At 38.9% G+C, this 23,686-nt stretch overlaps 1 protein-coding gene across 1 annotated transcript in view; it reads left to right on the top strand.

Moving 5' to 3' along the window:
* Positions 1 to 13,557, top strand: part of GUCA1C (guanylate cyclase activator 1C) — a 35,358-nt gene extending 21,801 nt beyond the window's left edge. Inside the window, 4 exon segments of the mRNA XM_027118499.1 lie at positions 1,381 to 1,432; positions 1,435 to 1,496; positions 6,186 to 6,272; positions 13,237 to 13,557. Coding sequence (XP_026974300.1) covers positions 1,381 to 1,432; positions 1,435 to 1,496; positions 6,186 to 6,272; positions 13,237 to 13,557 — 522 coding nt within the window.
* Positions 13,558 to 23,686: the final 10,129 nt, after the last annotated feature.

Raw genomic sequence — 23,686 nt, 5'->3', positions numbered from 1 at the left:
AATTTCTACTTCACCCAAAACTCTGCTTCTGAGATTCGATTTGGCACCAGTGCACAGATGCCAAGATTTTGGCTTCACTGGTATATGTCTGCATTATTTCCTTTCAGGTACTTTGATTGAATATGAAATGAGCTAACATGTAAAAGTGATTATCTGAGGGATACTGCTCCCTCCCCTCCCTCCCTCCCTCCTTTCCTCCCTCCCCCCCTTCTTCCTTCCTTTCTTTCTCTTTCTCTTTCTCTCTCTCTCTTTCTTTCTTTCTTCCTCTTTTTCTTCTTTCCACCAGGACCAGGGGAAATTTCTTCCTATACTGCACATTAGGTCCAAGATTAAACCAAATCTGCCATGGCTTCAAGTTCAAGGCTCTTTCTGCTTCACAAACCTCTTGCTGTTACAATCTCTGAAAACCATGTCTAATACAAAAATGTTTCTGAATTTTGAATCTATTGGAGTCATAATGTCATGTTGATATGCTTTTGGAGAATTTAAGAGGTAAAGCTGAATTCAACTTCTTACTGAAACCGAGCAAGACCCTGTGGGGCCCTCCTGGGCACAAAAGCCTTTCCAGGTCCCCCATTTCTTATTTCCAGGGTAAAGGTTTCAGCCTCCTACACCTGCCCTGAGTTCCAAAGGGCCGATTCAAACAGCTACTAATCAAGGAAAGAGGGAATACAGTAACAAAGGAGGAACAATCAAGAAACTACAGTGCAGCAATTAAAACAGGATCCTGGTCCCTCCTCAAGAAAAAAAGAAAAAAACAGAAAAAAAGAGGCTGATAAGGGGACTTCCCCGGGGGTCCAGTGGTTAAGACTTCGCCTTCCAATGCAGGGGGCACAGGTTCGATCTCCCCTGTGAGGCCAAAAATTTTTTTTAAAAAAAGGAGGCTAATAAATTTTGATTCATACTGAAAATGATGCAATTAAAAGGAATCCTAGAGATTAGCAGTCCAAAAACTTCCACCAGTTTCTCTAAAACAGTACAGAATTTAGCTACTTGGTATGTTTCCCTTTAATTAAAAATTCGTTCCTGGTCTTCTCGCTGAGTGGACGACAAAACCTGAAGATATTCAGAAGAAGACAACAGCTGTAGGGTGCTCAGTGGTGAGGACTCAGCCTTCCATCATGGCATTTCAGAACTTTTTTTTTTTTTTGTCATAAGAAGTAGACATTTTCTCTAAAAATGTACTCACCTATTTAAGGTTACTTGTTTTTGTACACTTTATACCCATTTAAAAAAATTAAGTGCCAGGGAAAATTTTATGCCAAAATCTTGTGGGTTGTATTAAATTGTACTGATGGTCCTGCTCATGAATGATGACTTTGCAAATAAAAAATAATTGGTCTTAAATATTTATTTCCCTTTCCACCTTGCTTTCCATAGGATGGATGTATTGCTGCTGTAAATCTAGTAGTACAAGGAAAAATGAAGCAAAACTTCTCCATGATGCAGATGGAAATAGTTCTATTGACAAAAGGGAACTACTGAAAATCTTCGTGGTAAGTGAAGTAGTAAAGTATCCTTTTCAGGACATTATATAGTTAATTCAATTTTCTTTCCTGTGGAGTCAGTGACAGTTCCCTATGTGGTCGGCTATTCTCGGGATATACCTTTGGAATGGCTGAAGCAATGTCAGTTTCACCATCCTGTTGGTTACTGAATGTGCAATTGTGTATCAGCATTTTCTTCTGGGTGCAGTGCACTCTGAAGCTTACAAACTTAGCAAGGTATTGAGATGAAAAATAAACATGATCATGGGTTTCCCTGGTGGTGCAGTGGTTGAGAGTCCGCCTGCGGCTGCAGGAGACGCGGGTTCGTGCCCCAGTCCGGGAGGATTCCACATGCCACGAAGCAGCTGGGCTCGTGAGCCATGGCCGCTGAGCCTGTGCGTCCAGAGCCTGCGTACCTCAAAAAAAAAAAAATAATAATAATAATAAAGTAAACATGATGCCCTAAAACAACTTATCATGTTTTCTCTGCCTCGGTGCAGAAAGTCTGTGGGAGCAGCTAAAATACAAGATGGTTTATATAGCAAAAAGACATGGACAAAGAATAAAGGTACCTGAGGAACTAATCTTTCTGGGAGCTTGACTAAAGTATTTTCTAATAGATAGCTCAGGGATCTCAGAGGTCCTGTCCACCTCTGAAGTTCAAGGAGTCCCTTTATAAATCTTACCCCCCCACCCTCTGCCAGTGGAATGAGGATAGTGATTACCATGGTATGAGATACAATGGATCCCAGAGTAAAAGAGTATGAAGTGGGACACTGTGCCTGAATAAAGATACGAAGTAAAATAAACATTATGAATGTAATACACTGAATTTGTAACACAGAATCAGAACGAGAATCAGATAGCTTAGAAATGATCTGGTCCAAATGCTCTCATTTATAGATGGAGCTGAGTCCCAAACATGATACATCGTATAAATCTTAGCAAAAATGCGAGGAAACATCAATGGGTAGAGCTACAATTATGACTGAATATTTTAACAAATGGACAAAGCTGTTAAACATTTAAAACTATTTTAACAAATGTATAGTTAACCAATATATGAAAAGAATTCAAGAGTATGATAATACTAATATTGCTTCCACTTTAATCTCATCAGAAAGAGTACTAAGATATATTTTGTAGTTGAACTTTGTAAGCATTAAAATTCAGAAATTCTGCATACATACTATATGTTGCAACACAAAATTGAGAATCTAAAATATTCTATAGAGAATTCCCAACCCCATGTAAATTTTCAAATATCCTCTTAAATATACTTATTTTAAAAACTTTAAATAAGTAATACAGCATACAAGTATTAGGGGTGCCTCCAAAGCAGTACTCAGATCAGGGGTTCGTATTCTGGGATCTATAGATCTATGGCCTGTAGGAATCCTTGGCCACCCCCTTGGAATCAAGGGCAAAATTTTGCCTGCACGTGATCCATTTTCTTCAGGGGAGGGAGAGGGTCATCAGATTCTCAAAAGAACTAGGAAGAACAAAAGGATAAAAGTGATTATTTTCTAAATCTTATAGGAAAATTTACATAGGTTTTCATTAGTTAAAATGTGTAGCTTAGTGAGTCAAGGAAAGAGAAATATTAAGTAGCTAGTTGAGTTTTTCCTTAAAATGTTTAGAAAGAGAACAAAATAAAAGTAGGGAAACAAATAATAAAAGCACAGAGCAGAAATTAATTTAATAATTGGATACTATATGTCTTTGATTAAATCAATAAAGATTAAAAACAATAAGATGTAATTCTGTCAAGGGCACTGTGAGAAGAGCGCCCTTACACACTGTGGAGGGAGCATAAATGGATATAACATTCCTGGAAACTGGGTGGTCTGCATTAACAGGCTAAAATTTATCTTCATTTTTAGGGTCAACGTTACTTACTTGTGGTCAGGAAAAACAATAATTAATGTTGCCATAGATAAACGTTCTATGATTTTACATCACAAAATCATTTAAGATAGTAAAAATAAAAAACAACCTAAAGGAGGGTAATTTTAAAATTAATGCAATGGAATATGTACTTATAAAAAAAATCAGTGGTCTACAAACATACTCTCTATATAATGGCAAATGAAAGAAAAACAGGGTAAAGAATAATACATACTGTATAACATAAGTTCTCTCAACATATGATAACAGGATGTTAAAATGGAATTCAGCCCAGGTATCAAGAGATTCGAAGGAAGTACTAGATTATAGGCAGAATTTACAATGGAAGTAGTTACATCTTAATCTCACTTTAAGGGTATGAAACGGTCAAGATGAGGGTTTTGGAGAAGGACTACTGGAGAGGATTTCTTGTGTGAAAGCCCCCACGTCAGTAGCATGAGGATTTAAGGAGACCAGTGAGGTGCGGCGTGCCCTGCAGTTTGGGGAACATGATGTTCCAGTGTTTGAGTCACACGTGAGAAATCTAAAGAGCAGACCGTGGCAGCAGAGTAGGAGGATGCATTCCTGGAATCTGCTGGGACAAAGGATGCTTGGGCTTCTCCATGGATCAGCTATGGGCCACTGAGAGAAGAAGCTGGCAGAGAGCTGTCTTGGATCTTGTCCTGCTGAGCCACTTGGAGCAGTGAGGAATCCTCAGAAGAAGAAAGCTGGAGGTAGATCTGGAGAGTGGTTCTCAACCAGGAGCGATTTTCCACTCCTATTCCCCCAGGGGACACTTGGCAGAGTGTGGAGACATTTTGGTTGTCAACTGGAGAGATGGGGAGGGTGTGGTGCTACTACTGTCTATCGTTTAGGGACCAGGGATGCTGCTAAACGTTCTACCATGCACAGGACAATGCAGAGCGAGAAAGAATTGTCGAGTCCAAAATGTCAGTGGTGCAGATGTTGAGAAACCCAGACTTGGAGCCTGTAGAGGGAGCCTCAAGGGATCAGCTGGAATAGGTAGAAATAGAAATACCATTCTTGCATATATGCTCAACAAAAATTTGTGTACATGATCATCAAAAGACCTGACCAGGAGTGTTCATAACAATTTTTGTAATAACCAAAAAGTGGAAATAGCTCATGTACATCAACAGTAGAATGGCTTTAAATTGTGGTATATTTTCCCAATGATATACTATAAAACAATGAGGATAAACAAACTATTGCTGTGTACAACAACATGCATGAATTCCACATACTTTAAAAAAAGTGCGTGATTCGTGTCTAGGGAGTTGCAGGAGAGTCTCAGTAGTGAAAAGGGGGTGGGAGGCCTCAGAGAAATAGTGGTCTTTAAACATCTGCTATCCGGAGAGCTCTGAAACTATATGATCATGACAGTACCTGCCAAGTCAGGGCTCTCCTGGTCCCCTTTTCTCTCCTCTCTCCTGCTGTTCACACTCAGAGGGGTCAGAGAAGGGCTTAGTAAGATGCAGGAGAAAGAGTAGATGTACTAAATGAGGAAGGAAAGAAGGAAACAAACCATGCCTCCTTGCCCCACCCCCATGCTTCTCCTAGAAGAAGAGGGAAAGTATGAGGCATCCTGACGTCTCCCTTCAAATTATTATCCTCTTAGGCCTCATCAATCTTCCAGTCAATCCTTCACTCTCACTTATATTGCCTGGAGTTGGGTGATGGACAAATTCTAGAAATTTCATAATCTTTTCTTATGACTTATGCATGCAGTCTAGTATCACTTAAGGATGTGGGAATACTGGATGCCTAGCCTAATTTTCAAGGCTTTCGGAGCCTCTGCAAAGACACTGAGAAACCTTAAAAACTTTCATCTAACAGGCTACCTGTATCTAACCGTTACTCTTGTATTATTTGACTGTGAGATCTTAGCTTGCTAAGGCCAAGAGTGGTGCTTTGCCACTGTTCATTATGATTGATCCTTGGATTCAGGATTAGTAATGCTTGGGAAGCAGCAAGAGAGAGTTCTATTTAAGACCATGCCTCTAATTGAAATATGTTGCCAGCAGTTTTTCTAAAGATTCCTTCATGTTCAATCAGGATAGTTATGTTCAAATTCCCAGATGACTAATCCATTCTCTCTCTGTCTCTCTTCCATTTTATTAGGAATTTCTACATTAAATATGGGTCGTTTAATTTAATCACCTGGGGCAAGGGTGGGGGTGGAGGGGGAAGGGTGGTTGAATTGTCTCTCTAGGAAAGCTGGAAATGTCATTTTCCCTGCGTCCCCTGATAGCTTTTATGATGAAAAGTTGCTAGTGGAGTGTGAGAAATTCAGTGTCCTTCCAAGGCATGCGTATCTGTCTTCCCAGTTGATCACTCTGCAGAAGGGCACAAAAAAAACCAAAGGTGCCAGTGGCAGAAGCCAGAGAGGAAGGATTAGATGCTTACAGAGCATCCTTTTATATTCATCTTAAGATCAAAGATAATTAGTCTAAAATGAGAACACTGTTTTCTGGGTCCAGAATTCTTATGACAGTTACCCCTTCGATGTTTTCTCCAATGGGCTCTTAGAATCTTTTGTTACTTAATATGTTGAATGGATCCCTTTGTTCTGTAGAAAAAACCTAGACTATACTCAGTTCATTTGATTTCCAAGCCTCATTACCCAGAACTGATATACAATCTTTTTATTTGTTTTTTAACAACTGAAACAGGTTGGATAGCAAAACTGACATAAACAATTGCCCCAATTCTGTCACATTGGGGTAAGAAATGTCACAAAATGAGTTTGCTTCCAGAGGAGTTGAACTCTCTGATTTAGTTTCTTTGCAGGCACTACAAGCCCTCAATGGCCAGCAAACTCTGAATCTTGAAGAATTTACCAACTTGGTATTCCATAAGATGGATACAAACGATGACAGCAAAGTAGCTACTTACCTTGGTCTCACTTTTCTTACTGAGCAGGAGTTAGTGGCAGTGTGCGAGTTGCCCCATTTAGACAAAAGCACGAACCTTTCAAGCAAACCCCACTTGTAATATCACTGGGGCTTCATAATTTGACCGGTACAGTGTTCTCCAGTTGATACAATTGAATTGAATAAATATTTATTGACCATATTTATACTTAATGCACAGGGATTGAGACTTTGTTATATATAAAGCAGAGTAAAGGGAGATAAAAGGAAAAAAAGTTAGAGAATAGGAGATGAAGGGCCCTCTGCTGTTTGCTCTGGGAATTTCTTTCTACTGGAGGCTTCTCATCAATTTACGAATAAACTTGTTTTCCCTCCTAACTTCCATTATGCCATCTTCTATCAGATTTTTCCTTCCCTTTGACAGTACATTTCTGGAAAGAGTTGTCCACACTTGCCTCCACTTCTGCTCTATCTTTTCTACATTTCTACTCTTTCTGCTCATTTCTTCAGCTGCGTTTTTTACCTGAAAATCTGGTCTCCTCTTTATCTCAGAGAAGGTGCGCTTCTTCAGAGGTAGGAGTGAGAAGGGAGGGTGCTTACACCAAATGGCTTTAATTTGTAAACTGGGAGATGAGCATATTGATTTGAGATTGAGGCATCATATCTAGGGATGATCCTTGAGAAACAGAAAGCTTGGAATTGTGGAAAATATGATGTTAGTAAGATTAAAAAGGGGTGGGGTTTCCCTGGTGGCGCATTGGTTGAGAGTCCGCCTGCCGTTGCAGGGGACACGGGTTCGTGCCCCGGTCCGGGAGGATCCCACATGCCGCGGAGCGGCTGGGCCCGTGAGCCATGGCCGCTGAGATTGCGCGTCCCGAGCCTGTGCTCCGCAACGGGAGAGGCCACAACAGTGAGAGGCCCGTGTACCGCAAAAAACAAACAAAACAAATGAACAAGTCAGTTCATGTGAAAGCTTGCAAGGAACAGATTCAGACCACTCAGAGTTGATAAGGAGGCTGAGTGAAGCTAGAAAAGAACCAGAAAAATGGAGAGAGGAAGGCCCGGTGAGGCCAGTGAAAACTTTATTTGGAATATGCATCCGAAAATGGTAATCATCAAACAGGAGAAATGCCAGAGATTTTGTCGTGTTTTGTTTTCATTTTTAATCCCAGAGGTGCTGCAGGATGGCAGGGGTTGGAGTAGAGAGGATAAACCATTCAACCCAGGGTCAAAATCGTTGCTCAAAGGATGAGTATTCTGGAAGTAGACGGAACATCATGAACGTTTAAGACTTAGCATCGTAAGTGAATTTCAAAAGGACAGGTCAAGAATGTTTGAAAATATCCATGGATCCTGCTTGTCGTGCTGGCAGCGGGCGGGGGAGGGGGAGAATAGGAAAAGTGACTTTCCATAGAGAAGTATGAGGGTGGTTCCGTTTGAGGAGTCGGAAAACATGTTCCAGAAAACAGAAAATTGTGCAGGACTTTTTGTTTCCTATCTGTGCTGCTTCCTCAAGAACAAAGTATAAGGAACCAATAAAATGGGGAATGTAGTTGGAAGGGGCCTAGAGCTGAGTTGAAAAAGGATGCGAATCTGAAAGAGAGAAGGAGTTGGGCTCAGGCAACTGAGGTTACCTGCAATTCGGGAACTAGGATCTTTGACCTGTAAGAGTATCTCAGAAGGAAGAGGATACATTATGATTTCTGGACAGTTTACAGATCTAATCACACAAATCATTTCCTCTGATATAAAAATTTATATTTTAAGAAAAAATATTGGCTTTTATAAAATGAAGATATCAAATAAACTAGTTGCACTCTGGAGTAACAATGAACCACTGTTTCTTGGCAAATGCATATACGGAATTAAAACTGATAGAACTTGCTTTTACATGGAAATTATTGGAGACTGTTGTATGTCTCGTCAAGGGACAGTGGGGTCATTCCATGTATCAAGAAAAAAGATGCTAAAATTGTTCTGTTGAACACAGACAGCTCGGTGCACCAGAGGACAAGGAAGAGAGAGTAATGAAGACATAGAGGGCTGATATTTGCAGAAGTGTAAAAGGACTTTGCCAGTATTTGACAGAGGAGAATAAAGTGCTTCACTCACACGTAAAGGGAAAGTGAGCATCACAGAGAATATTTGCAGTTGTACAAGCCTAAGTATATATACCTCAAATAAGATTTCTGTTGTTATCATTGTTTTCGAAACATCAGTGTTGGGAGAAATGGAGATGTTTGATGAAGTGTACCAGAATAGCGTTGCCTATGTGACAACATACATCTTTTTCGATTTCTCAAAATAAAAAGCAGCAAGCACACCGTTGGTATCTGGTGATCCAATGAGTATTGAAACCAAAGGTCCCCAGCACACCCAGATACAACCAAAACAACTTCAGGAACATAAATGAAAATCCCAATTTGAATGCCAATTGTCTGCAAAAGAATGACCAACATCAAATCTGTTGGAACAGAAAAATACACAATAGCTATAGAATTCTAGACATAATTATCATGGTCATTAGCAAATCAGAGTTAGAAGATTAATCAAAAGAGAGATATAGGGTTAATGCTAAGATAATAAAACGCTGAAGAGCCATAAGCTCCATGAGGGCAAGAGCTATCCTGTTGTACGTACTTTGGTATTTCCTGTGCTCTCACACTTTCTGGCACATAATAGGTGCTCCATAAATAGTTGTAAAGTGAATGAGTGTCTGATAAGATGTCATAGGAAAAGCAAATGAAGAAATAAAGAAGAAACAAGAGCAATATGCAATGCTATCTGTAGGAAGAAAGGCCTCTAGGAGACAAGTTTGGAAATTAACATGTATTTGAAAATGCATTGCAAATGTCAAAATATAAACACAGATAGATTAGCAGAAGTTAATTACCCGTGGAAAGTAGCACTGGGGGGCCAGAGAGAGGTTAAAGGGAGATTCTTTCTTTTTATTACACTTTTCTGTAGGGTTAGTTGTTTTTTGTTTTTGTTACCATAAGCATGTATCATTGCTATAATTCAAGAAGTTAGTTTTTATTTTTATTTTATGAACAAAAGCATCCAGGAAGGAGATCTTGAAGAGAATCACAAGGACAGAAAATTGAAGCTCAACATTCAATATTATTGAAGAATGAAAACAGAAGGGACCTCAAGACAAGTCAGGATACATGATCAAGCATGAAATTCTGCAGACTTTACTTGGAAGTATAGCAATTGGCATGCTACCATGCGCCGCTTAGGAGTCGTTCTTGACATGATTTAGGAAGATTTATAGATACTGTTCACAACCTCAAGAGCAGAAAGTGTCCAGACGACAAAGCGCCAAATAGCCCAGGGACAAAGGAGACTTAAGTGGCTCGTAATAATAAACCATGAAAGTGAAAAGAGAGGAAATGAAAGGTTATTGAGCAGATATTTGGAGTAAAAGGAAACAGGGACAGAACATAATGGAAGACCTTTTACTGAGCGACTAACCAGAAAGACCAGTGTTTTTTAGACTGGAACACCATGGAATCAAACTGGGAAACTGGGAACTACCAGGAGATAATAGGGAATCAAGTTTCCTTATAAAAGAGAAAAAACTGCAGCGTTTAACACTGCTATAAAATGCTGCTAAATGCCTCTAGTGCCACCTTGCTAATGAATACAGAACTTGTCATTTAAAATCCTGCATCCTCCCTTGAAAATCTGGTCATTCTCATCTCCTGAGACACTCCAGTCCCACCTTTGCTAATTTCCCAGCCCCAGCACAAATTTTCATGAAGTTCTTATTTGAAAGAATTGAAAAACAATTCCTTGACACAGGTTGGCTTCTTTTCTAGGTTGACTTCTTTAGAGCAAGAAATGCTAATGTGAGTGTGTACAGTAAATTTTGACTTTTTGGAGGGAAGAGGCAATTTTTTGGTAATGTTATAAAAACATTTAAGATATTAATGGGAAGAAATACATGATCCATAAATATCAACAAAATAACCAGATTGCAAAAACAAGACTAAAGACAATATTCGAGCAGCTGTCCTATCACCAATAAAACTGCTGAACTTGGTAGTGAGTAATGGAAAAGCATCCATAACACTGAACTTCAGAGTCCCCAGGAGGAGCGAACGTGTTCACCAACACGACAAACAGCCCTGAATAACGTGGATATAAATTATGTGCATATGTATATTTCAACATATAAAAACTGTGCAATTCTGAATTATGCCTGACAAAGATTGATATGTGTTTTTAAATAGAAAAAAAATAATGAAAACTCAGACATGATTTTAGGTCCTTCTGAGTCCCATGATCTCCAGCTCAATCATCTCTCAGCAGCTTCAGCTCTTGGCTGGTCGATCTTTTGATGGGAAGCTTCTGGATCTGCACAGGCAATCCTTTCTAGGGGGACCCAGCAACCAACCTTCTAATTTGTCTGGGCATAAATCCACAGGCAAACTGAAGAGGATTAGGAAGCAATGTGTAGGAATATCAGAAGAATTACTCAGCCATAAAAAGAGACGAAATTGAGCTATTTGTAATGAGGTGGATAGACCTAGAGTCTGTCATACAGAGTGAAGTAAGTCAGAAAGAGAGAGACAAATACCGTATGCTAACACATATATATGGAATTTAAAAAAAAAAATGTCATGAAAAACCTAGGGGTGAAACAGGAATAAAGACACAGACTTACTAGAGAATGGACTTGAGGCTATGGGGAGGGGGAAGTGTAAACGGTGACAAAGCGATAAAGAGGCATGGACATATATACACTACCAAACGTAAGGTAGATAGCTAGTGGGAAGCAGCCGCATAGCACAGGGAGATCACCTCGGTTCTTTGTGACCGCCTGGAGGGGTGGGATAGGGAGGGTGGGAGGGAGGGAGACGCAAGCGGGAAGAGATATGGGAATATATGTATATATATAACTGATTCATTTTGTTGTGAAGCTGAAACTAACATACCATTGTAAAGCAAGTATACTCCAATAAAGATGTTAAAAAAAAAAAAAAAAAAAAAAGAATATCAGAAGAAGGAAAGCAGTTCATCAGCCTAGGATTTCTGAGCACCTTCCACATTCACAACCCTGGTTGGCTGTGCTGGTGGGGCCGTGTAGTGAAGGAAATGGCCGTTGTAGTCAGGGCTTGATAAATGTTCGGAGAATGAATGAATGAATGCTAAGACTTAGAAGGAAAAGAGCGAGGAAAACTTCAAAATAAGTATTTAGAAATAGTAAGCATCATAAGTTGCTATAGGTAGAGGTTGGCTTAATTTGGAAAAGAGAAATTCTTTTTTGGTAAGTGATAACGTGGAAAAAGCAAATATGCAGAGTTCATGGTATTTTGAAAAACGTGATGAAACATCAGCGAAAAATTCCATCTTTTAAGTTGTTAAAAGAGAAAATCTTAAAAGTTGTCATCACAAGAAAAATATTTGTAACTATGTGAGGTGATGGTTATTGACGAAACTTACTGTGGTAATCATTTTACAATATATACATATCAAATTATTATGTTGCACCCCTTAAACTAATATGTCAATTATATTGCAATAAAAAGAATCCCCAAAGAGCATTTTCTTTCTTCTCTTTTCCACATCAGTAACCTGCATTGCTTTTCAACACAGGCAACTATCTCCCAGCACCTTCCAATACAGCTTCTTTCCTTGCCAGCAGTGAGAATGGAGAAGTGTTATTATAACTAAGTGGTCAAAACAGATTTCAGCTCCCCTATCTCCACTCCCACTTCTCTGTGGGTCATGCTGAGTCCCTAGAAGTTTGAAACATCTTTTGGGTTGTGAACTTAGCAGTCAGTGTGTTTTCCCTTTGCAAAGGATGGTTATTCTTCTGTTAGCTATGATCCCCCTGACTTTCCCTGGGATACATAGGGAATTCTAATCCTACCTGCTGTTACCGGGGTTTTGCACAGACTTCTTTGGCATAAGGAAAACATAAGGAACAAAGATTAGATTTCTCTGTAAAAAAAAAAAAAAAAAAATAGACAAAACATATATTAGTATTTTGCCATGGAATCCAAAAGGAAAGTATCTTATGAGAATGTGATGATTTATGCTTTATATTTGAGCCACTATTGTGGCGTTTAGATATTTGTCTTTATCCATTAAAAAGTACAGGGACAGTATAACACTTGCTTTCACTTCCTGCTGACTTTCTGCCTCAGGGGCATGTTCCCTAGTTAGTGACTCAGTGTACTTCGCTTGTCCTTGGTTGACCTCCCACCAAGCCACAAACCCTATTAAGTACAATCTTAAGATCAGAAAATTCATCTGTACCTTTCAACTTGAATATGCCCATTATTACAATCCAAATGATTTAAATCGAGAACCCCTCATGCCCAACCCCCAAATGTTGAAAAGTTGTCTTGTAGGATGAGGGTAGTGGGAAACAAGGCAGCAGGTGCCCATGGGTATAAGGCGATAGTTTTATAGCACTGAGCTGGTCAGCATAGACCTAAGGCTTAAGTCAAGGTGATACAATGAGAAATCAAAAAATCAGAAAAGGAGAGGAGAACTAGGGAATGAATAAATGTTTAACCTTCTGCACAGCTTTGGATGGTCCTTGAAATTATTTCCTCAGGGAGAAGAATATTGAAAACAGCCTTGCAAACAGTCATTTCCTTCTGATCTTAGAAGTCTGCAATTTTCATGCTCCTATGACTTGGTCATAGCTTCAAGATTAAAGATCAAATAATCAATATCGTGTAGAGATGTAAATGTATATGTGAACACAGGTACATTACCTGATGTTCTCAACTCAAAATGAAAAGAGATTTTATTCGTCACCTGTATTTTCACCTAACAACCCTACCATTGAATGCTTTTCTATATAAGGATATTCAAGGAATTGAGAGTCTGGTTGAGATGAAAGGATATAAAAAGATGAATGTCAATAAAAATGCCAGTGAATATATTGTATATGCTAGTGGGTGGTATTAGACAAAGGCTCTTGCTAATTGTTCTTTTACTATTTTCTGGGAGAATTGACTTTAGAAGAATTTATCAATGGCATGGAAAAAGAATAGCATCTTCTGGAGGTTGTTTCCAAGAGTTTCGACCTTTCCGATGTACTGAAAGTAATCTGTGTTGGGAAACAGCCAGACAGACATAGGAGAGAGGCTTCTTCCAAACCATCTGACAAGGCTTGTCTAGGGAAGGTGAAAATGAAGTGGCTATGGGAATGCCTTAGCCAGCCTTCAGTGGATACAAATCTTTCAGTGGAGAAGAAATGTGATTTTCTGTACATACATGCTATTGATTTCAGGTTTTTATTATCATTGGTATCCGCTTATGAATGACCCACTTAAGTCCCACAGAGACTGTCATAAAGATCCTAGACAGAAGCAGTGTTGCTTCTGTTTATACTTTAGTCCTCTCTCCGCAGATTAGAATGGGGTGATTAAACTGAAGGATTGCCTCCATAGCTATCAGTTCAAAATAGAGCTCGCATGTATGTTTTCTTGCCCACCTCAGTTGGTCTGCATCTTGAAATAGAACTGGATTATCTGGGCAGTGTCTCCACAGTTTAGCATTCTTAGACTAAACGTGCATTTGGCACATGTGTTTGCTGCCTCATGGCTCTTGTCGCATTTGTATATTATAAGTGACTGAGTTCTGGTCTGTTGAGAAACTTTTTTTTTTTCTGCCCTTTTTCTCCTCCCTTACTCTGAATGCTGTCTTGAATCAGTAGTAATGTCCTGCTCCGAAGGAAAAGTCTTAAACTATGTAGTAAAAGGAGAAAATTTCCAGCTGGGCAATGAGAATGTTTCCATCTGATTTGTTAAAAATCTGGGTCCAATTGTGCATGAAAATGCGATGCATCATCTGTAATTATTATGCCAGTTGGAGGTTTGATCAGAACAGCAGACAGCCAGGCTGTGCAACAATAAGCACTTGACATTTCAAACAGTCCTGACATTATAGCTCTGACATTTCATTTTTTATATCCTTTCCCAAAAATGAAATGATGAATGGGATTTCTTGATGGGTTAGAACTTTTTAGGTTTTGGGTTCTATATCACAGGCCCATTAGTACCTCTGTCAATGCCATGCTTCTTATGGAAGCACAGTGGAGATTGAAGAGGAGATGTAAGCTGTCTTTATGTTAAAAGCTTCCTAATTACACTTTCAAATTTGAGTTAAAAACACACAACTTAAACTACAAAGACAGGAGTGGACTGTCCCTATCTCCTCCATAGTTACAGATGTGGATAAACTATAGATAGAGTTATAGATGAGACACACATGGCAGTAGAAATGAAGTGTAAATGGAGGTAGGAAAGTTATAGGCAAATATATTGATGAAGATACAGATGAAGGTCATATAGATGGAAGTAGAAATATTCTAGGATCTTCCAGTAGGCTTTGAGGAGATTTACAAAGTACATAATGTAATGTAAAATATGTTGAAATAAAATGATCACAGATAAAGTAAGGCGAGAAAAATCATTGCAGCCATAATGCCACAAAGTCCTGCTCATTTGGTGAAGGTGGGCTACCCACTGGACTCTGAGCTCCCTAGCAGTAGAGGTGAAAAGGAAAACATCATTACAGTCTTACCCCAGCATCAGCCCCATCCTGCAGTAGTGGTTGATTTCATTTTTTTTTCTTCACCCACATTCCTCTGAAGCACCCAATATCCTTTCCACATAAAAATGGGTCCCAGTCCCCCCTTCCAGGCTTCTGTGTTCTAATAACCTCAACCCCTTCCCTTTGTTTTCCCAGTCTAGGAGGGAAGCTGCTCCCTGCTATTTCTGTGTTACTTTAGTGTCTTCCCTGTGCTGTTCCAGTCCTCCAATGTCTTTTTAACCACTTTTTTGTATTAAATTCTCTCTGGTAAAATAACTGGTGTGTTTCCTGTTTCCCTGACGGGATCCTGACTGATCCTGGGCCCTGACCGATTGAAGGGTCAGTCCTCTTTAGGGTGGGAAACTCACCCCTTCTTTTCCCTCTATGTACTGAGTCCTTACTCTGGAATTGTGCTCAGTGGGCTTGTTTAATACTAATAGCCCAGTGATGTGACTGTTATCCCCACTTTATGTCTGGTAGCTGAGACTCAAAGAAGTGATCATTTTCCCAGATTATTGCCCGATAGTATCACATGTTACAGGTTGAGCATAACAGGGAAACTGCTGGCAACAGAGCAATGTAGTCAGCAGGACCCCAGCCCAGCACCACAGAGAGGAATATGGAAGGATGGGTTTGGAGCTGAGGGTTTATAGCTTAATTACCAGCACAGATGGAATACATGGGACAAGCCCAGTAGACAACTTAAGGACACCTCCCCACCCATAGGTACCATAGTAAGAGCATCCAAGCTCTGCTTTATCCCAGGTCCCATCTACCACTTTATGCTTTGAACCCTGGAGTTCTCAGGTGGCCTCCCCAGGCTCCAGTCACCCTGTTTCCTCCTTGAATTCTCCTCCTCCATTCATCACCCACTTTGGAATTATGACTGGTTTGTCTAATTTACCAGGTTCAGTTTCAGTTTTTTCTTGGATGCTGCCTGTTAGATTTCTAAGCTCTGTTCCATCACTATACCCAGCTCTCACTCCAGATCTACCTCTTCTCAAGTTGACCCAAGGCTTATGGAGGAGAGGTGAGAGCAGTACTCCCTTCCCTTTCCAAAGAATAGCTTTGTTCATTTGTGAGAAGGGTAGGTAAGCCCACAGGGCATACACTTGTCAGCTTCTTAGGAAAATGGGTTTGTGGGTATAGTTGAAGGATGTGAAGATACTAGCTGTCTGTTATTAGAAAACAAATCATAAAATAATGTCTACTACATAGTTTTGCTGAGGATGGTCCTAACAAGGAGATGAGCTGAAATTCAGGTACAAAAGAATTTAGATTAAATCATGGATAGGTGAAGTCAAAAAAAAAAATCTGGAAAAACAGAACCATATTCTTTCCTTCCAGTCTCCATCTCTTAAGACCATATCTCCCCAAAGTCATGTTCTTCTCTATGGTTTCTTCTGTAACTTAGCATTGTGACGCTGAGTCCTAGGAAATAGTCCTAATTGAAATATGAGGTCATGTTACTTTAATGAACTGAATATTTTAAGGTAGATTTAAATTCCTCCTTTAGATGATAAGCTTTAATCAGAGCCTCTGCCCAGTGATTTTTTTTTGAATTTTTATTGTATTTATCAGAATTCCATGTGTTTCCCCACTAATGGTTTTACAGTAAAATTTCAGGCAAGGGATTCCATGACAAGTAGGGACTGGTGTGTGAAGAACCTCAACAACTTTAACTTCTGAGACTGTCACTCCCATTTATCAAAGGGCAGTAGAATTATAGCATCTAACGAGATCCTAGATCTTCCAATGTATTTTCCTCTTTTAAAAAAATAATTCCTTGATGTTTTGAAGGAAAGTGACTCTATTTTAAGAAGAGAAAAAGATAAAAGGGAAGGTATTAAAGGAGCTAATAATCTTTACCTTTATAAAAATACCCCCCCCCCTTAAAAAAGAAGGCTGAAATCCTATCACTCACATCTCTCTACATAAAGATGCAGCAGAAGGAATATGGCCTGTTTCTTTGGCCCAAATATCCACAAAGAAAGGAAATAAGAAGGGAAAAGAGATGAGTGGCAGCTGGCGCAGGATGAGAATGAGCTCTCTAATGCAATTTCTCTTCTTTCTCCTCAAGTCAGAGACTGGTGTGTAGTTGTTGCTTGCCTTGGTCCTTTCTGGCACAGAGAGAGGACACTCCCCCTAGAGAAGTCTACTGACATAGAACTGTGGTTTAAAGCAGAAGAGTATGCTTGTGGGGACAGCAGAATGGTTTAGGTGGGGCAAATATTTCCTTCATTTTTCTTTCCAAAATGTATTGGCATAAGTGTAATGGGAAAAGAAATGAGAAAATATGGTTTGTTTAAAATTAAGTATATGTCTGAGAGGCAAATGAAGAGGCCTAAAGGAAGGGTTACTGCATTAAAGATGAGTGCTGGAAAGAGCCTGCCTCCTCTGCTCCCTCCCTCACCCACCAAATTTATATTAGAGTAACCTTTAAAATGAAAATGAAATACAGAAAATTCCTGACATTTAAAACCAAGCTAGGGTCTTATGCTTGCTGAAGAAACCTAAATCGTTAAAACAGTGTGGACAGGGAGTAGCTTTTTCAATACTCAGAGTCTGTGGGGACAGCTGTAGTTAGGCAAAATTGGACATCCAGACTAAACCCAGGGAATACAAAGTTTTATCAGTAGGATGACTGACAAGATTGAGAAAAATACTTGGGGAGGCAGAATTGCTTGGTGGAAAGAGCAGTGGCCCGGATTCTTGTGACCTTTGACAAGCCATTTACCCCTCTGAGTCTCGGTCTCCTCAGCTCACAAAGCAGTGTGGGTGTGGGGAAAATCTCTGAGGTCCCTTCCACCTTTAGTTTTCTATGATTCCATGACACATTCATAATGCAGGGAATGACACCTCAGTACCTCAAGAAGATTAGTTGCTTAGAAACAAAATTTAAGAGAAAACTTGTTTGACACAATTTGCATGAAGCCCAGATTTCTTTAGACTCATGGCCAGTGAGTTTCAGGTTGCTCCCTGTGGGCTCTATGTTTCCGTTTGTTACTTTGGGGCCTAACCCCTCAATCTGAGTTGCTCTCCATCCTGAATGGAAGGGAAGATAATTGACAGGCTGCCTACAGAGAAGTCACCTGAAAGTCTTTTTCAAAATAAATGTTTTGATATCCCCGATATCCCTGGTGATTCTAATGCATGACCAGGTGTTGAAACCACAACTGCCCACATCTCCTCTCTGAGATACCCACCCCCGTGGTCATCCATCCACACTGTCTCCCAGCATTGATCTTTTTAAGTTCTTTGGAGCCATGGAGTCCTGCATACTTCATTTATAACATACAACAAAAAGATCAGTCTTGCATGTAGGCCTGCAGACTAATTTAAATCCTACCTCCCTCACTCATGAACTGTATTACCCTTTAAGTCATTTTCCCTCAATGTGTCTGAGTTTCCACACTCATGAAATGAGATTAAAAATACTCCAATGAATTGTTATGAAGATGGCAGGAGAGAACATATATAAGCACCTACCACAGAGCTTGGCCTAGTATACGCTTAGTACATGCTGTTTCTCTAACTTTTAGAATATTTAAGGCCTTAGATACATGGAGCTAAGCCTACTTCTTAGGGAATAGATTCCATTCTGGCCTAGAGAGAGACTATATGCTTGTCCCAGACACTTTAATCCCTAGCTTCTCAAGCCATATTTAATTGGCTCTTCTAATGAAATCTGAGAAAAGAGTCATCGATAAACTATTATCTCTAGGTGGGCAAAACCTTTAACATGCCCACAGGGAATGGGTCATCTAACTGTCAGCTGCAGACTTTTACTATTTTGCCCATGTTCTTCAAATGACAATGAACCCTCATATGCATTTACAGACAAGAGTCTTACAATCAGACTGTACACTTGGTCCCTGCTCCAGTACATACGATCATTCCTTCTGATCACGCACTTTACATTTCTATAACATTTTATACTTTTATGAGCATCTTAAGAAACATAATATCAAAACTATTCACAATTTATTAAGATAATTTAGATATTACGATTATCATATTATGAGCAATCCATATGAATATTGAATAAAATTCAATAAAATTCAATAAAATTGAATAAAATAAAATTGAATTCAATAAAATTGAATAAAATAAAATTGAATAAAAAATATATCCAGAACTTGACCCCATTCTCTACCAAGCTACCACCTCCCACACAACCAGAAGCTCCAGGCTGCCATCGTCCCTCACCTGGATTATCATAGCAACCTCCTGACTAGACTCCCTGCTCCCACCCTCTTCCCTCCACAACCTGTTCTCAGCAGAGCGCCACAGTGCTCCAGCTAAAGCAAAAGGCAGATCACGTCAATCCAAACATCGTGTGGCTCCTAGTTTCTCTTGAAATAAAAGCCAGAGTTCTTGGACTGATCTGCCCTCCCCATTCCCCGTATCTTTCTCAGCTCCTCTGCTGCGACTCTTCCCCTCATTCATCTCACCTCAGCCATAGTAGCCGCTTTCTCTTCCTAAAATATCCCTGGCACCAGTCCTCCTCAGGGACTTTCTTCTTCTCTCTGCCTAGGATGCTTCTCCCCAGATAGCAACCAGGCTTTTTCTCTCACCTCCTTCAAGCTGTATGCTTAACTTCTCACCTTCTCAATGAGGTCTTCCCTGACTACCTACTTAAAATTGCAAATGTCCCTTCTCTCCACCCTCATGCTCCCTATGGCCCTACTCTACTTAACTAGTGCTACGGAATAAATTTCGAATAGATTTGTCTTCTAATCTACTATTTCACTGCTTGTTTTGTTTATTCTTTGCCACTTCCCATTGGAATACAAATTCTACAAAGCAAAGTTGTTGGCTGTTTGGTTTATTAACATATCTCCAGTGCTTAAGACAGAGCCCAGCATGCAGTAAGCACTCAACAAGTATTTGGTTTTTTTGTTTTGTTTATTTTTTTAATTGTTAATTAATTTATTTTGTTTATTTTTATTTATTTTTTCTTATTAGTCATCCATTTTATACACATCAGTGTATACATGTCAATCCCATTCTCTCAATTCATCCCACCACCACCCCACCCGCCGCCACTTTCTCCCCTTGGTGTCCAAACGTCTTTTCTCTACTTCAATATCTGCTCTGCAAACCAGTTCATCTGTACCATTTTCTAGGTTCCACATATATGTGTTAATAAACAATATTTGTTTTTCTCTTTCTGACTTAATTCACTCTGTATGACAGTCTCTGGATCCATCCACATCTCTACAAATAAACCAATTTCATTCCTTTTTATGGCTGAGTAATATTCCATTGTATATATGTACCACATCTGCTTTATCCAGTCATCTGTCGATGGACATTTAGGTTGCTTCCATGACCTGGCTATTGTAAATAGTACTGCAATGAACATTGGGGTGCATGTGTCTTCTTGAATTATGGTTTTCTCTGGGTATATGCCCAGTAGTGGGATTGCTGGATCATATGGTAATTCTATATTTAGTTCTTTAAGGAATCTCCATACTGTTCTCCATAGTGGCTGTATCAATTTACATTCCCACCAACAGTGCAAGAGGGTTCCCTTTTCTCTACACCCTCTCCAGCAATTGTTGTTTGTAGATTTTCTGATGATGCCCGTTCTAACTGGTGTGAGGTGATACCTCATTGTAGTTTTGATTTACATTTCTCTAATAATTAGTAATGTTGAGAGCATTTCATGTGCTTTGTGGCCATCTGTATGTCTTCTTTGGAGAAATGTCTGTTTAGGTTTTCTGCCCATTTTTGGATTGGGTTGTTTGTTTTATTAATATTGAGCTGCATGAGCTGTTTATATATTTTGGAGATTAATCCTTTGTCCAATGGTTCATTTGCAAATATTTTCTCCCATTCTAAGGGTTGTCTTTTTGTCTTGTTTATGGTTTCCTTTGCTGTGCAAAAGCTTTGAAGTTTCATTAGGTCCCATTTGTTTATTTTTTTTTTATTTCCATTACTCTAGGAGGTGGGTCAAAAAAGTTCTTGCTGTGATTTATGTCAAAGGGTGTTCTTCCTATGTTTTCCTCTAAGAGTTTTATAGTGTCCGGTCTTACGTTTAGGTCTCTACTCCATTTTGAATTTATTTTTGTGTATGGTGTTAGGGAGTGTTCTAATTTCATTCTTTTACATGTAGCTCTCCAGTTTTCCCAGCACCACTTATTGAAGACACTGTCTTTTCTCCATTGTATGTCCTTGCCTCCTTTCTCATAGATTAGTGGACCATAGGTGCATGGGTTTATCTCTGGGCTTTCTATCATGTTCCATTGATCTATATTTCTGTTTTTGTGCCAGTACCATATTGTCTTGATAACTGTAGCTTTGTAGTGAAGTCTGAAGTCAGGGAGTCAGATTCCTCTGCTCCATTTTTTTCCCTCAAGACTGCTTTGACTATTCACGGTCTTTTGTGTCTCCATACAAATTTGGATACAAATTTGTGTCTCCATACAAAGATTTTTTGTTCTAGTTCTGTAAAAAATGCCATTGGCAATTTGATAGGGATTACATTGAATCTGTAGATTGCTTAGGGTAATACAGTCATTTTCACATTATTGATTCTTCCCATCCTAGAACATGGTATATCTCTCCGTCTGTTGGTATCATCTTTAATTTCTTTCATCAGTGTCTTATAGTTTTCTGCATACAGGTCTTTTCTCTCCCTAAGTAGGTTTATTCCTAGGTATTTTATTCTTTTTGTTACAATGGTAAATGGGACTGATTCCTTAATTTCTCTTTCAGATTTTTCATCATTAGTGTATAGGAATGCAAGAGATTTCTGTGCATTAATTTTGTATCCTGCAACTTTACCAAATTCATTGATTAACTCTAGTAGTTTTCTGGTGGCATCTTTAGGATTCTCTATGTATAGTATCATGTCATCTGCAAACAGTGACTGTTTTACTTCTTCTTTTCCAATTTGTATTCCTTTTATTTCTTTTTCTTCTCTGATTGCCATCGCTAGGACTTTCAAAAGTATGTTGAATAATAGTGGTGAGAGTGGACATCCTTGTCTTCTTCCTGATCTTAGAGGAAATGCTTTCAGTTTTTCGACATTGAGTATGATGTTAGCTGTGGGTGTGTCATATATGGCCTTTATTATGTTGAGGTAGGTTCCCTCTATGCCCACTTTCTGGAGAGTTTTTATCATAAATGGGTGTTGAATTTTGTCAAAAGCTTTTTCTGCATCTATTGAGATGATCCTATGGTTTTTATTTTTCAATTTGTTAATATGGTGTATCACATTGATTGATTTGCATATATTGAAGAATCCTTGCAACCCTGTGATAAATCCCACTTGATCATGGTGTATGATCCTTTTAATGTGTTGTTGGATTCTGTTTGCTAGTATTTTGTTGAGGATTTTTGCATCTATATTCATCAGTGATATCGGTCTGTGATTTTCTTTTTATGTAGTATCTTTGTCTGATTTTGGTATCAGGGTGATGGTGGACTCATAGAATGAGTTTGAGAGTATTCTTTCCTCTGCAATTTTTGGGAAGAGTTTGAGAAGGATGGGTGTTAGCTCTTCTCTAAATGTTTGATAGAATTCACCTGTGAAGCCATCTTGTCCTGGACTTCTGTTTGTTGGAAGATTTTTAATCACAGTTTCAATTTCATTACTTATGATTGGTCTGTTCATATTTTCTATTTCTTCCTGATTCAGTCTTGGAAGGTTATACCTTTCTAAGAATTTGTCCATTTCTTCCAGGTTGTCCATTTTATTGGCATAGAGTTGCTTGTAGTAGTCTCTTAGGATGCTTTGTATTTCTGTGGTGGCTGTTGTAACTTCTCCTTTTTCATTTCTACTTTTATTGATTTGAGTCCTCTCCCTCTTTTTCTTGATCAGTTTGGCTCATGGTTTATCAATTTTGTTTATCTTCTCAAACAACCAGCTTTTAGTTTTATTAATCTTTGCTATTGTTTTCTTTGTTTCTATTTCATTTATTTCTGTTCTGATCTTTATGATTTCTTTCCTTCTGCTAACTTTGGAGTTTGTTTGCTCTTCTCTCTCTAGTTCCTTTAGGCGTAACGTTAGATTGTTTATTTGAGATCTTTCTTGTTTCTTGAGGTATGCTTGTATAGCTATAAATTTCCCTCTTAGGACTGCTTTTGCTACATCCCATAGGTTTTGGATTGTTGTGTTTTCTTTGTCATTTGTCTCTAGGTATTTTTTGATTTCCTCTTTGATTTCTTCAGTGATCTCTTAGTTATTTAGTAATGTATTGTTTAGCTGCCATGTGTTGTGTTTTTTACGTTTTTTTTCCCTGTAATTCATTTCTAATCTCATAACGTTGTGGTCAGAAAAGATGCTTGATATGATTTCAATTTTCTTAAATTTACTGAGGCTTGGTTTGGGACCCAAGTTGTGATCTGTCCTGGAGAGTGTTCTGTGAGCACTTGAGAAGAAAATGTGATCTGCAGTTTTGGGATTGAATGTCCTCTAAATATCAGTTATATCTATCTGGTCTATTGTGCCATTTAAAGCTTGTGTTTCCTTATTAATTTTCTGTTTGGATGATCTGTCCATTGGTGTAAGTGAGGTGTTAAAGGCCCCCACTATTATTGTGTTACTGTTGATTTCCTCTTTTATAGCTGTTAGCAGTTGCCTTAGGTATTGAGGTGCTCCTATGTTGGATGCATATATATTTATAAGTGTTATATCTTCTTCTTGGATTGATCCCTTGATTATTATGTAGTGTCCTTCCTTGTCTCTTGTAACATTCTTTATTTTAAATTCTATTTTATCTGATATGAGTATTGCTACTCCAGCTTTCTTCTGAATTCCATTTGCATGAATTATTCTTTTCCATCCCCTCACTGTCAGTCTGTATGTGTCCCTAGGTCTGAAGTGGGTCTCTTGTAGACAGCATATAT

The sequence above is a fragment of the Aethalodelphis obliquidens genome, unplaced genomic scaffold (assembly GCF_003676395.1).
Source record: "Aethalodelphis obliquidens isolate GAN/ISIS:26980383/991018 unplaced genomic scaffold, ASM367639v1 scaffold1, whole genome shotgun sequence".
In the NCBI taxonomy this organism is placed as follows: Eukaryota; Metazoa; Chordata; class Mammalia; order Artiodactyla; family Delphinidae; genus Aethalodelphis; species Aethalodelphis obliquidens.
Note: the sequence above shows the minus strand (reverse complement) of the source record. Positions and strands in the feature narration are given on the sequence as shown.